This window comes from Vidua chalybeata, chromosome 5 (genome assembly GCF_026979565.1).
Source record: "Vidua chalybeata isolate OUT-0048 chromosome 5, bVidCha1 merged haplotype, whole genome shotgun sequence".
Lineage (NCBI taxonomy): Eukaryota > Metazoa > Chordata > Aves > Passeriformes > Viduidae > Vidua > Vidua chalybeata.
Genome location: NC_071534.1, coordinates 60,755,433 through 60,770,939, shown reverse-complemented (window position 1 = coordinate 60,770,939; position 15,507 = coordinate 60,755,433). Strand labels below are relative to the sequence as shown.

The 15,507-nt window shown below is 38.9% G+C and overlaps 1 protein-coding gene across 1 annotated transcript in view; it reads left to right on the top strand.

The window, feature by feature from the left end:
* MAGI2 (membrane associated guanylate kinase, WW and PDZ domain containing 2) overlaps positions 1-15,507 on the top strand; it is a 700,150-nt gene that overhangs the window by 667,504 nt on the left and 17,139 nt on the right. Inside the window, exon 22 of the mRNA XM_053942436.1 lies at positions 9,438-9,576. Within this exon, the coding sequence (XP_053798411.1) occupies positions 9,438-9,576 (139 nt within the window). The remainder of the gene's footprint in view (positions 1-9,437; positions 9,577-15,507) is intronic.

Below are 15,507 nucleotides of genomic sequence, written 5' to 3'. Positions count from 1 at the left end.
ATCTCTGCCCAACCTCACTTGTGGAGAGACTAGGTGTGATTGATCTAAGCTCAGAGAATTCAACTGGGATACTCAAGCATGTGAGCTGGATGCCAGCCTGTGGCAAGAGGAGCTCAGTTCTGGGTTAGTGTAATTGGCAGAACTCAAGGAAGAATATACTGACATGCAGACATAAAGCTGATCAACATTCTACTGTCTGCACAACAGAGAAATGCAAACCGAGGCCCTTGGGGATCCTGAATATATTTTGACAGAATAAAAGCTTAATAAATCAAGAGCGAATTAACTGTAGGTAAACTATTATTCAGCATTTCTCCAAAAATCTGTGTGTGTTTTTAAGAATTTGTTTGCAGAAAGATAAGGATAAAGAGTATTCCTCTCACACACTTAATTAAAATCCTTCTTACAAAAATGTATCCAGTTTGGCACATTCAAAGCATCCTTCTAACTCTATGCCTAGTAGCAAAATCTTTCAAGCCAGCTGTGAAAAAAAAAACAAGTTAATAATCATGATAAAAATAGTTAAGTATTAAATTTTAAGACTAAAATACTTAGTTGGCAGGCATCTTATTTAAATCTGAGTTTATGGAATATTTATGAAGGTTTTCAGGTCTAAAAAATTAATTAACCCTAACTTAAAAATTAAGAATCAAGTGTTAGAAAACAAATGAGCACACCACATGATGCTGCTCTGTTAATTAAAACAATTTGTCCAGCAACAAGAGTGACATAGGCATTGACTTCTCTTCTGTGTTTTCCCGAATCATGACAAGTGGAAACTGGGAGAGGTCATCTCTAAGGGTAAAAGGATAGATATGAGGCCCATTGCTATGGCCCACCAGCCTAGTATCCTCATTCCTACAAGGACAAGTAAAGGATGCTTAGAAAAGAAATGTAGGACAAGTATGAAATGATTCTTCACTGCATATAACATCCAAGACACTGTCAGTCAGGAGTTTATATATTTTTCTATGCTAGAACTCAGCGTTAGGCCTATTTTTAACCACTTATTTGAATGTACTCATGCTTTTGACATTCCAGATATAATATGTCAATGGATTCCAAGTTAAAGTGCCTGCACTGTTTGGAAAAATCTCCTTTTTTTGTTTGTAGTTACAATATAATAGCCTTACTTCATCATTGTGCATATCATTCTTTATTCTATTGATCTATATCATGTACTGAACCTGATCAGTCTATTTCACCTTGCATCAAAAGGGAACTGTTCTTTACCCCTGACCAGCCTCACTGGCCTCCTCCAAACCATTTCTGAATGTATCACATTCATCTGGAGGTGGAAGCACCAGAACAATTTGCAGTTTTCAGGATATTGGTGCTCATAAATGACACAGCAATGGCTTCTCCTTTATTCTTCTCTTTCCCCCTAACAGCTGGTATTCTGTTTGGGTTTTTGGCTGTGCTGACATTTTCAGCATACTGAGCTAAGCACAAGGACAGCAGGATCTGTGTTTTCAGCAGTGATGGTTGCTTTAGAGTGATGGAGTACATCATTTTCCACATGTACTATACTTGGTGCTTAGCACTCAGCACCACTGGACTTCATGTGCTTTAGGACACAGGACTGCGCCATCTTTTTTTAGAGATTTTAAGTCTAGATATTAGAATACTGCATGGTAATGTGCTGTCTGCAAATCCTATCACCTCTTCCCCACACCATTTGCAAGTGTGCTGAACAGAATAATCACTGTGGTAAAGTCTTTTGATTGTGAAAATTGACCACTTATTTAAAGCATTTTTCCCCTAGAATTTAATCTCCTGCTTAGAAGACCCAATTCTTTTTCATCCCACAGCAGAGCCTCTATTGAAGACTTTACTATTAAAAGCTTTCTGAAAATGTCAGTATACTAACCAGATCACATTAATCTATATAGTCATTGAGAGCTCCAGTGACCTGCAATAGATCTGTGAGGAATGGCTTCCCTCTACAATAGCCACACTGACCCTTTCCCACTATATCATCATTATCCATGTGCCAGCTAAGCCTCACCATCCTTATTGCTTCCTTACATCTGCTCAATTGAACATGAGACTCACTTGGTTACTTTCCATGACCATTCTTAAAGACTGGTGTCACACTTGCCACTTCCCATTCCTTTGAAATTCAGCAATTTACTGACTTAAGCAGTATCCTATAGCTACCAGCTGAACAGCTTCATATCCAAATTCCTTTAGAACTGAGGATAAAAGTCATCTGCTTCTGGTGGTGTCTCACTATCCGTTTCATCGGTCTGTTATAAAATCTTTGCCACGGACCCTGCTGTTGGAGTCAGTTCCTCACTCAACCCTGCAGTGAGCAGACCCTCTGCAGGAGTTTTGCTGCCCTCCTCTTCAGTGAAAATTGAAGAAAAGAATTAATCTGTTTTCTGCAGTCTTTTCTACCTTGTGCCCAAACTATCTTTTGAGATCTGACAGACTCCATGCCTATGGTATGCTTGAAAATGTCTTCTTAGAGCTTAATTTCAGCATTTTTCCTCCTCAAAATCTTTTTGTAGTTTCATCTTTATCTTGTTGGAGTTTATGCTCTTTTCTCTTTTGCTGTGTAGATGCAACTTTGGATGAAGGAATCTCCATTCTCAGGTTTCTCTGTAGGATCTATAAAATCAGCTTGTCAGACCTTGAATTTGCTTTGTTTTTGCCTGATAAGAACTGCCTGAGACCACCAAGAAGATACCAGAAACTTTTCTTTTTCTTTTCATAGTCTCTATTGGTTCCCATCCCTGACTGTAATGGTGAAGTAGATGTTATTAATATTACATTATGCTACAATGAGTTATCCTACCTCTGTTTTGAAAAAGTAATAGTGTATCAAATACAGTAAGGCAATGCTTTTTCCTTTTCTCTTTGAGGCTTTATTTCACATATACATGGATTATTTTGCAGCAATGTTGTGAAAGGCATCAAGTGTGCTGTAGTACCAGAAATCCACTTTGCTGTCTTTTCATGACTGAAAACTCCACTTTTCCCTCTTGCACTCCCCACTCTTTGCAGACAATCAGGCATGCACATTTTTCTGCTTTCCGAGCTCTCTTTCTCAAATAGCACTACCATTTCTTTCTCTCTCAGGTAAAGGTGAAAAAGTAAAAAGAAAAAAGCTAGAGCTCCTGCTGAGGAGTGGTGTGAAGGCCTTTTCTTGCTCTGCACCATGTCCTATGTCCCTTCTTTCCCCGTTCTTTTGGGCAGGAGTCAAGACCACCTCTCTGTGGGAACAAAGGGCCTGGCATTTCCAGGGGTAAGAAGCCCCAGCTGCTTAAATAGCTGGTTGGGCACAGAAAAAAAGACTTTTTCATTCCAAATTTTATGTGGTTGGTTCAAAAGTAGCATGGGACATGTTATTGTAGTTCCCCCAAGGAGAAATACCATGTCTCCTGCTGAGACATCCAAGCTCACATACCTAAAATGCGCTGGAGGGAGTCCAAGATTGCCAAAGCCCCACAGCTTTGCTCAGGCTGCATATTACACCTGGGATTTCCAGGCAGCACACATTCTCTGCTGGGAGTTGATTTGCACAGCACATATCCAGCCTGTGCATAACTCCAGGCAATGATACTAGAGCTTGACAGTACTTGGAAATTCACCAAAATAGATACTCTGGAATTGCCTTTTGGTCTCCAAGTACAGATAATTTTTCAGCCTTTTGGACCAACTGACAATAACAACCACAACAAATAACATGTAAAAGTATTTCAGTTATAAAAATAGAATGCCCATATAAAAATAATTAAATGTGATTTTTCTCTTTCCTGAGGTTTAATTATAAAATGCATTAATAAAATGACAGATAGCAATGCCCTCCACACAAATCACTTGAGGCTGCTTTTATCATTAGATTTAACATAGAGTGAAAATGTGCATACACATTTAATTTAATTTCATGCAACTGGGAACCATACACCTGCTTAGAGACTGTTCCTTACACTCCAACAGAGGCAAACGTACACAAGGCTCTCATCTGTAGTTTAAAAGCACACTCAAGCAAGGAAAAACCTCTTTATTACATTAAAGCTATATATGTTTCCCTTCTGGTTCACCCTGTTTCTGAAACTCTGTTTGTGTGTATGGTTGGCTTTTTTTTAACAAGACCAGTAATAATTGCTTTAAAATATGGCCAGAACAAAGGCTCTGCAGATAAACCCACATATATTTGAGGCACTTTATTCTAATGACTCGGAGAAGCTTTACAATTTTCTTTCCAATTAACCTATCAATAGTGATGTTACTTAAACATTCCTTAGGAATATTATCTTCTCATTATTGCCGGAAACATGTTGCCCAATTTTATAGCTCAGTTGTTCTTACACATGGATGGCGCATCTGAATTAACTTGAACTGAAACAGATTTTGTAAAGAAACACTTTCCATACACAAAAATTACCTTCATAATTGCATTGAAACAAATTTCAAAACATTAAGGGGGTGAAGCATTCAGGGTTTACTTTGTGCTTGCACATGTAAGAATATAATAGAGGAGCCTTCTGCTTACCAAGTGGCATTGGGTTAGGAGGAGAACCGGTGCATTTGGGTAGGCATTTTTCCCAAACAGCACAGAAACTCAGCAGTGGCCATATTCTTCAGGAAGAAAGAAACACAATGCAAAATCAATGTGTATAAAATTTCCAGATTCATTGCTGCAAAGATTAGGTTTCTTCAGAATAAATACAGCTTGGGCTGTATTAAGCTTAAGCTGCTGAGAACACCTGGAGGACATAGAGGTAGATTACTCCTGCTTTGTAGTCTTTGCTGAAGACCACCAGGAAGGTTAAAAACCAGAGCTGATGCCAGCCTGGGGAGTGTCCCACATGCAGGGCTTGCCTGTTGGGATGGGAAAGGGTACATCTGTCTGTTTCACGTGCTTAAAGGAACAAGAAGAACTGGGAAAAAAGAGATTCTACTGCCTGATGAGAATGTGGAGATGGCTGAAATATTCAGTGTTTTCTCTGTATCAGTCTCCATTGAGATGTTCACAAAAACATAAACAAAGAAATGAGTATAAATCAGAATAACGAGAAAACTGCTTAAAGCATAGTTAGAATCAAGTTTGCAGAACTTATTGATGTTCATGTATGCTCAATGACTAAAGTAAGTAAATTTATAGATTGTTAGCAATTATGTCTAAGAATTCATGGAGCACAAGAAAGTTAATTTTTAAAGTCAAATAAAGAAAATTTTTAAAGTTATTTTTAAAGTCAAATAAAGAAAATTTCCTTTAATTTTTATGCTCAGAAATAATCTGTGACAAGTTAACAAAAAGTCAGGTTCACTGGCATGTGACTTGTGGAAAGTAAATCTTGTCACACCAGACTAATTTTTCTTTCTTATGTCTGATTTTCATTCTTATTTCTATGTGGAAAAAGAAGGAGGGGAATGTACAATCTTCCTTTAACCGTTCAACACTACCTTCTATGAAATTCACATTAAAAGGTTGAGGCCCTAGGTGGAATCTCTTTTAACATGGTTACTGACAATAACTCCTCTCAAAGGCTGCTCTGAATGATTTGCTCCTTAATAGTAATTACAAATGTAGTTCTGAGGTGTCTGGAATGAAACCAGCTCAGTTCAATATTCCATTAATAATTGGAGACCTACTGATAATTAATAAAATAAATTTGCTGATGCCAGTATGTCACTATCCATAGGGAGTTTAAAAAGACTTTGAGAAACAGACTGTTTCAAAATAAAAATTTCATACTAAAGCATTCAATCTGATAAAAGTCACAGAGGTGCAAGTGCTCAGTTTAGGGCAGAGAAATCAGATGCACCATGGTAAATGTGAGGTAACTGCTCAGAATCCAAACTGACCACGGGTTGCAAATCTGATGTATTACAAAAAGGCAAGGAATTTGTTCTGTGAACATTATTATTAGTAAATGTGGAAAGAATGATATAATTTTTATCTGTTCTACCTTCATAATATCTTCAGTTTAGACACTGTGAACAGACATGGAAGGATCCAGAAGTGTAGAGAAATGCTGTGTGGTATAAACTGCAGGAATCATCTTTTGATCCTAAAAAGAGAAATCAGGATCTCATGTAACAGACACTGATTTTATGCTTGCAATTACCTCTGGCCTCACCTTGGTGTATCTTCAATATGCGGGTATATCTAAGATTCTCTTTAAAAATCACTGGATTTAGAAAAGATAGAAATAGCTCCACAAATCTAAAAATTGATTCCATAATAGAAAAGTTGAGGGAGAAAGCATATTTGAATGCCTGGACAAAGAGAAAGCAGGGTTTTGTCCCATATCAACCATAAGAAAATCTACATCATGGAGGGAAAGGAAGGTTATCAAGGTTTTACTGCAGGAAAAAAACAAGAATTCTACCTTACTGACACATGGGGAGCCACTCCTCAGCCAAGGTTTTCTCTTTTGTGTGAATTTCCAGATATGAGTGCAAAGTCTAATTGAAGCTTTTCTCGAGGTAGGAGTATTGACAACTTTTCTTTGTTGTTTTCTCATCTAATCAGAGCTGGGCTTGTGCTGCAAAGGCAGTATAATTCAGCTGTACATCAGTCAGCCACAAAACAAAAAAGCAAGGAACACAATTCACCCATTGCTCCTGCAACTATTCATTATACCTCTGGTCTCACCCTTTCTGATGTAGATTTCAGAGCACCTAATTTTTGCAAACGTGTTTCTCTCCCCTCCTTCAGTCACATAACCAAGATGCTAGCCTTTTTTTTAAGCTTTCTCAAGTTATTTGCACATAATATTTTATAAGAAAAGGAAATATCAAATCAACTACAATATTTTATAATGAAAGAAAATACCAAATGAGCTACGTGCTGCCTACAGAGAAAAAAGTTGTGAATCCACAGAAAGACAGAAAAGGTTTCATTAGTACAAGATAGTTCCTGCATAGTGACCAGTGAAAACAGAAGGAAGGAAAACAGCAAGGGAAAAATGTGACATTAACTTAACCTTTTTACATATTAAACTGTATTAAAATCTTTCTGTCTGTCTGTTCTGGAGTGCAGAGGATTTTATTTGAAGGACTGTACATTCTCTATGCAGCTTTCAGTACTAATTTTAAAAGCTATTCATCAAGGAGTGTTAAAAACACCTCTTTCATTTGATCTAATCTGGCACTTCTCTCTAGACATGCTAACAAGAACATTTTAAATACCTTCTGCAAAATATGGTCTACCCAGGCAATGTACCACAAAAAGAAAGAGCTGTCCTCAAGCATTCTGAAAATCTGACTTTACTTTTACAGGATTTCTATGGGGTTTAATTGTTTCATGACATTTAGAAACAGGTTTTCCCAAAATCATTGAATTTTGTCTGTATTTGGCCTGACTGATATCCTTGTGGGGATACTACAAATGCATCTTCTGTCTGTGTTACAGGAGTGATAACACAGACTTTCTCTTTTTGCTCCAAGTGTGTGAACCAACTACATTCTCCAAAAGTCTAGGGGATGCAGAGAGCCCTGTGTGGCCAGACCTGGGGGAGATCTCACCATGATCCAGAGAGCACCTGTGTTGTGTGTCAGTGTGGCCTGAAGGCTGTCAGAAATATTTTAAATTTTGCACTGCGTGGTACAACCAAATGCATTCTTTATAAGTGAGAAAATCAGCTGAGGAAGAAATTTGCACTGCAAAAATTATCCTGCATAAAATAATTCTGATTTTTTTTTCCCCACTGCAGCAATTACACAGTGTAATAGCAAAGCTAATAGGTTTTATTTGGATCAATGGCTTTTTAGTTACACAAAGTATCAGCATAAATTGCATACAGGATCCTGGGACAATGCAGCTCCTCTTGACAAATATGAATTCTATTAATTCCTATTGAGACACTGCCATAGTACTTCTACTAGCATTCTTTCTGTCTCTGAGCAAAAGTAAGGACTAGATAACTTCTTGACATCCTTTCCAGTTTTCTTTGATGCTAGGAGATGTGTTGACATTTCATATTGTGCACATTTATTTGGTAAATACTATATTTCAAACTCAGGCAAGAAGGAAATCCTCTGAAGGATTACACTTTGAGCTGACAGAAGTACAATTGTAGCAAAGAAAACATACAAAATAGAAGATATTTCAGTGTCCAAGGCCAGCTAAGAGCTGGTTTTGTTGAGACAGTCTTGTAAGAGGGAAAGAAAGACCTTGAAGTCTGTATGATTTCCTCTCTAGGATGTGTAGGCGTTGTTGTTTTAGTGTGGTGCAAACACACTGTGATGAAGCTGTAGGTGAAGAGTGAGGCAGGTAAGATCCTGCTGAACAAATGTGTTCCTCTGGCACTGACAAATGAGTGTGCTGACCCACTCATATGGGACCCTCATGCCCTACTCTTGTCTGCCCATCACTCGGACCTGCACCTCTACCAGCACCAGATCATCCCTCCTTCTGGGTTTCACTAAGGTTGCCCTTCCAAGGGGGCTAGGAGGCTTCTGCAAGACACAAATTCCAAAGGCTGTGGTGCTGCTAACACAAGGCTCACGTGTCACCTCACTGTGTTGCTTGTTCAAGGCTCTCACAAAGGGGTAGCGCAGCAGGCTGTGCCGTGCTGCTCCCTACGTTGCTCTCAGCTGTGCTGACCAGGCACAGCAGAAAGCAACTGCTCCCCTACTGAAGGAGAAGGTTTCCAGCATGGAAAGCCAGCCAAAACCAAAATGTGCAGGCTGGAGGCAAAGCCAAGGAAGTTGGGGTGGATGGGATGTGGAGACATCAGTGCCATATTTAACTGCTGTAGAAATAGAGCAGAAAAATAATAATTAAGCCAGCTCTAACTAGAAATCTGGCCAGGACATGAGTGGCAGAAATCCATAATCAGAACCCTGGAGTTCAGCTGCTCTAACTAGACAGTTCAGCCACCGGCTGTGCACACTCCCAGCAGAAAGCTCCTGTGGTAAATAGTTCAAAGTATGCTCTTTGAACTCCAGCAAACCTGCTTGTCCTCTGTCATAGCACTAACCTTTCTTTGTTTAATAGGTGCTTCATCATGACTCTTAATTTGGTGTGAAACTTTACTACCAAGGTTTGGAAAGTCAAATGATGGAAGTTTCTATTTGTGCTTTGAACCTCTCTTTTCTCTATGAAAACAGCGAGCATAACAAAGTTCTTCTCAGGCTCACACAACACTGCATGTAACAGAGTAGCACAGATAATGTTCCGGTGATTCCACCATGTCAAGCAATTCAACAAAGCCTCTTATATGCAGAAGATGTGAGCAAGTTACAAAGGCGTCACACTGATTTCAGCAGAAGACAAGCAGCACTTGATATACCATATTCAGAATCCACTTTGGAGGTTATTTGATCTGCCAGTAATATTCCTCAGATAGACAGGAACAAATTTACCTTGATGTGTCTGTCTGTCATTCAAGTAACCTGTGATCCATTGAATATGTCTCTTCCTGAAACACTCATTTTACTGCAATTCTGTCTGACTCAATATTCTTCTTACCTGACAGGTAGGAGATCAAATAATTGAAATCAATGGAGAAAGCACAAGGGACATGACACATGCCAGAGCAATAGAGCTAATCAAGTCTGGTGGCAGGAGAGTGCGACTGTTGTTGAAACGTGGAACCGGCCAGGTCCCAGAATATGGTGGGTTTTCATCTTTACATTTTTAAATGTGCATGACTCTATGTAAATTAACTCTATTGCTTTTGAATTAAGTAGCAGTTGCAGATATTTATATATTGTAATTTCCTGGAGCACATTAAGTATTGGCTTAAGTGCTTACCTGTATAGGGTGGACTTACATTGAGTACATCGCTGTCATCTGCTGCCCTCCCAACACAGGCAGTGGCTTCCAAGATGTGCACTGGAGGAAGCACTACAAACCTCCTAGGGGACATCTCTGAGCGTGCTGGGAGTTGCTGATTTGCCCATAAACTCTCCTTTTCTTCCTTTATTGGAATTTCTTCCTTATTGGTACTTCTCTGCACATTTTGAGTCACAGCAGATGATCTTGTTGTCATGCAATTGAGTGGCTCAGGTGGGAACTCTAAGCATTGTCCAGAATGTACTTCTTTCTTTGACAACTTCACCCATTGTATTCTCCCTGACAAAATACATGGATGATTAATTAGAAGCCAGTTCTGAATTTAAAACATGACATTTTCCTTGTTGTGGTGAAAAAACAGGATCCAGTCTTCTTATATTTTGTTTCAGAGGGATTTCTGTGACTTTTTAAATATTTCAAAAAGTATGAGTCATTTAGACAATATAGAAACCTTATTTCATAACTGAAATGACAAAAATTTAAAAGAAATTATCCAAAGGTAATTTCAAAGATGAAGAGTTTTTTTTAAAAACTGAAATCAGAGCTTACTGTATAGTATGGTATAACAATTTCATATATTTACATAAGTTCTATGATGTGGACCTCTGGGCCTTAAATCTCTCAGGAAAAGGGCTACTTCTTAATGAAAAGTCATTAACTTCTTTATGCTATGAGGTCCAAAACTCTATTAAACTTTTTTACTTTTACTTTTGAAGTTCCAGAATGTCTTCCCATTAGAATCAGAAATTACAGTCACATAAAAATTCAAATACTTAGGCTTAACTATAGGTTCAGGTGAGCCTTTGTTGCCAACATAAATTCAATACCTCTGTTAAAGTCAGCTGCACTGAATGTCAATTCTTTCCCAGCTGTCAATACACATGGTAATTGCACTATTTTCTTCTCTAAACAAGAGCTAATTCTATGGCTAAACCAATACTCAGGACAGTGTATGCTGCATTTTTTACAACTTTCAAGAGCTTCTGAATAAAGGCAGAAAAGATGGGCCATAGCCCACTCATCTCATAGTAGTTAGTGATTTATACTTTTGGTGAGTAGAAACAAAGCCAAACTGGCTTTCAGGGGCTCTGATAAAATCATACTAAGACATTTAATATCAATTTTAACTAGTGTGCAATCCATTCAGAGAGACCTCAAACAGAAATTCAGGTCATCTCCAAAACTGTTTTATGGGGAGAGATGCATCATTTTCAATGAAAGAACAAACAAACAGCCAGGACTGATGCAGTGGTAGTAATCCTTCTCAAACAGCAGAACTATATACCAGCAGTTCTCAGGTTCCTCAGAAAACAATTTAATCTAAGGTAGGTAGGTCAAAGATGATGCAGAGAAAATACATATAACCCACTAGAAATCCAGACACAGCGTTTAGAGCTAAGCGAAAGCAACAAGGTGACTTCAGAGTGTTGTTTAAAGCCAAGCTTGCCATTTGGGAAGGCATTTGTAATACTGTAATATTACAATTAATACAATAATCAGTTTTTTAAAAATGCAGATTACTGAGAAATAAAAGTTGCTACAACGAAGTGCTTTTTAATCAGACCATTTTCCAAACGGCATCTCCAGTTTACAGCTCCACACAGGAGGAGAGCTAAGTAGCTGTGCTTGAGTGCCCCTTTTTCCTACTGCACTGAAAAAGGAGTAAAAGTGTTCAGGAGTTACTTCATAGTGTACACACAACCTGAAGAAAGCATCACAACAAAGGATAACATCTGCACATCTGCAGTTCTTAATCTGTGCTTTATGCAGGCAGAGAAGTGTTAGAATTGTATCCAGTCTGGAGGGGGAATGGAAGCAAAACGAGATGCCTGTTGAAATTAACTGAGATAATTAAAGTCCTCCCTAGGTCATTTCCCAACGGTGTAAGAAGTAGTTCAAGAATAAACAGAAGGCGCACCTAAATTCCAACGGCAGCCTGCCTAGGAAGTTAGAAACAGAAATTAACAAACAGAACCAATTCAAATGGGAGGCCACATCTCAAGCAGGCCAGATCTCAAGGTTAAGTCATCATGATGTGAAGAACATCTGTCAGAGATCCCCAGAAACATCTTTTCCAAATGTAAAACTGAATGCAGAGAAGATTGTGGCAGTAGGCTTGAGGACAAAATGGTCCTGAGGACAGCAGATAATCAATATTTAGTGACTCCCTCTTCCTTCAACCAGAATTTCACAGCTGAGATGTAACAAGACTAATTGGAGCTCTTTTTACTGAAATAATCATGGGGTTTTTTTAAGCAAGTACATGTCAGAACTATTTCTTATGCTCATCAGGGTCCAGCTGTGGAGAGCATCAGTGGGAAATAAGACTTAGCTGAGTATAAAAATGCAAGGCTGGAGGACAGAGCTGGTATTGGGACTACAATGGTGGTGTGCAGCAGAAGCGTAGGGATAAATATAACAATAGCACAAGTGTACCAGGGTCCTCTCCTGGATATTCTCTCTCAGTCCCTGACGGGCAAAGTGGTCAGGGACTTCCCAAGTCAGGTTTAGTAATGCTGTGGTAAAGACCTTTCCAACAGCAGCAACGCTCTGATTCACAGCACTACAAAGGAGAAAACTTATCTAGAGCTACCTAAACCAGCCAGCCAAGACTGTCACATTATTGTCTTCAGCCTTCAATTTCTTGATTTTCCTTGTGTTTTAAACTCCAGTGCAATGTTTCTGTTAGTACAAAATATGGTGGTATGTACTTAAGTGCAAGAAATGTCAGTGTTTGAATGATTATGTGATTGACATCTGTAAAAGCAGTGTTAAGGAAAATTCATCAATAATAAGAAAGTGATTTGTGAAAGAAAAGAATGTGTACTGAAAAGAAGAAAGCATTTAGTGAAGAAACAAAGAATGAGCTGCTGAGAGGGTGCTAAATCTCCTGAATGAGTTATGTCAGTTTATACTGCCTGGAAATCTGTCCATTTCCATTCTTGGAAAATTCTGGCTGAGCTGAAGCACTCTTCAAACCTAGGGTAAGAAATAAAGTGTGCTGCAAATGCATGATTTACCTCCATTCAGCTGCTGATTTTGCTTGAAAACAAATGCCAAAGATCCCAGCCCATTTGAGAGGCAGAAATCCCCTTGTAGCAGGCACGCTACCATCAGAATGTAAGCGAAGGAGCTCAGACATGAGTAATGCTCCAAAACTGAAGCTGATTTCACAGCAGGGTGCAACAAAAGACGTGTTGAAAACAGGTGTTTTATCACCCAGCATCTCAGAACATGTTTGCTGAGGATAAGGATAGCCAGAGAAACCATGCTTCCATGGGAGGTGAATTATCACAGCTCATCCAAACCCGAAGAACATCAGCATCATGTTTCTTAGGAAATAGTCTGCCAGCTGAGTGCTCCAGACAACCAAGTCATAGTAAGAAATCATATGAATGTGCAAGAAAGACTAAAAGTACTGCTGGGAATCCTGATCCCAAAAAGCACTTAATGCCTGGGGAAGTCTGGCTGCAGAAAGTGTGAGGTTTCATTCATGTCACAGGACACAAAACCCAGAGTCATCACTGCAGAACTGAGCACTTCTCCCACCAGCATTAAAAACAATGTGAATAAAGTGACAGATCAAGACATTTCTTGTACTGGCTGCTTAATTTCCCATATGTGCACCTACCTAAGTGGTTACTGACTTCAGCAGGAGCTACTGGGTGTGCAGCAGCTCTAAAAATCTGTCTGTTCACACCGTGGGAGCCTCATTACAGATGCTAATGTATTTCAGGCCTCAGCCATAGCTATAGAAACACCATGAGAAGGACATGTACTTTGCATAGCCAAACACTGGGACAAAGTATCATCCTCAAAGGCAAAATGCAGGAAAGCTGTTCACAAAATCCCAAAATGGTAACATTCAAGAGGAAGTAAAGCTGACAAATCAATCCCTCTATCCAGCTGTGAGTTCTGCAAAAAGCAGGTTACATCTAATGACTGATCAGCCCCAGAAAACTACAGTTCTTTGTGGGAGCACCTAGTCCCTCCTCTAGGTGTGTTTGGAGGAAATTTCCTAGGAAAGCCTGTGGTGTTTCACTCTCAGTCCCAGCAGTCCTGGCAGCTTGTTTTTTCTGGCTAACTGCTCCTGGCCTTTCCTGACTGGAGATTTTATTACTCGCAGTACATTAAAATATATAAGTTCCTAGAAGTTTCTGAAAGCAATGAGTCTTATAATCAAATGACTGCCAACAGGGTGTAAAGGTAGAGAAGGCTGAGGCAGGTTAGCACCTCTAGGTGGATTCCATCCCTCCAGCAAGGCAGCCCTGCCCCAATTGTTTTCTGTCTGGTAAGGAACCTGTAAGGAACATCACAACTAATAATAAATAAACTAATTTGTTTCCGTTCCTACTTCTAGGACTACAAAATCATCTGTCAGGTTTGATATAAGGTTTCTATTAAGTTTCACTTTGTTTTAAGTTGCTTAAGAGCTCCTGCAGGAAGTTATAAATTTTAGAGACTCCAGCCCATTTACACTGAGATTTTGGAAAACTTTTCCATTGCCTTATCTTGGACATCTGGATCTGGCCCTGAGCATTCTAGGTCACACTATGATGTGACACTAACAGATACACAGAGCTGTGGGAACTGGAATCACTGAGGTTTGGAGAACAAGGAATCTGCATTGGGTGGTGATGGTTGGTGCTTTATGGATCTACACAATGATGGTCCCTTTCCCTCTCTTCCCCTGCTATGTTTGGCTTTATTAGAAGACACGTCCTGGGGGTGCATTGTGTATTTTTGGAATCTCTGTTTCTTCATACAGTGCCAAATTGTGTACACAGCTCACCCCATGAGTTCATTACACACAGGTGGTTTTACAGAAGTAGAGTTTAGATTCAGTTTGAACTGTTTAAGGGAGGAAGATTAAAGTGTCAGTATATGCAAATTGCTGGTTGAGACAAAACCAACAGGTTATTTAGCAATAAGTCATTTCTGAAGAAACATATCTTTCTTCAAAACCACCCCAGCAAAAAAACCCAAAAAATGTCAGAGTTGATACCAATACAAGGATTTTTCTTACAAGTAAATTGGCACAGTTCTTAAATGCATTAAACCCTTTGCTTTTGATTTGTTATGACTCCTTCAGGAAGCACCTCAAGATGTACTCCATATCCATAGACCAGGTGAATCTATGTCCTGAATATATATGTACAGTAGTTTCAATAATCCACTAATATTTAGACTTACAGCATGCCTATTTGTCTTAGCTTTACAGAAATACTTCTTTCCTGTTACAAATAAGCTTTTCTCTCAGTTGTTCTAAACTTACTAAGAATTCTCTGCTCTAACAATAGTAAAAATGTCTGTATGTCACTGGTTCTGTTAATTCTAATGATTGGTCCTAGGCTGTTCCTCCCCTTCCTTTAGGAATGGTACCTTCCAGTCTCTCCATGTGCATGAAAAGTGACAAGCATGGGTCCCCATATTTCTACTTATTGGGCCACCCTAAAGACACGGTTTGTAAACTCTGCATGTATATTATCTTTCTAATACATTTTGTTTCTCACAACTGTTTAGAGAGTATTTTCCAACTTCTTCTTACATGCTAGCTCACTTAATAGTTTCTACAGTATTCAACTTTTCTTTCATAACTGATTATCTAAGATATCACAGCAGCTATGCGTTCTACAAATGTATTTTAATATCCTAAATAATAATGAGTTTTGCATGTTATACTGCTGCTAGTGCATAGGTCTGATATATTTCCACTTTTTCTCATTACAAAAATTTATCTTCTGAATATG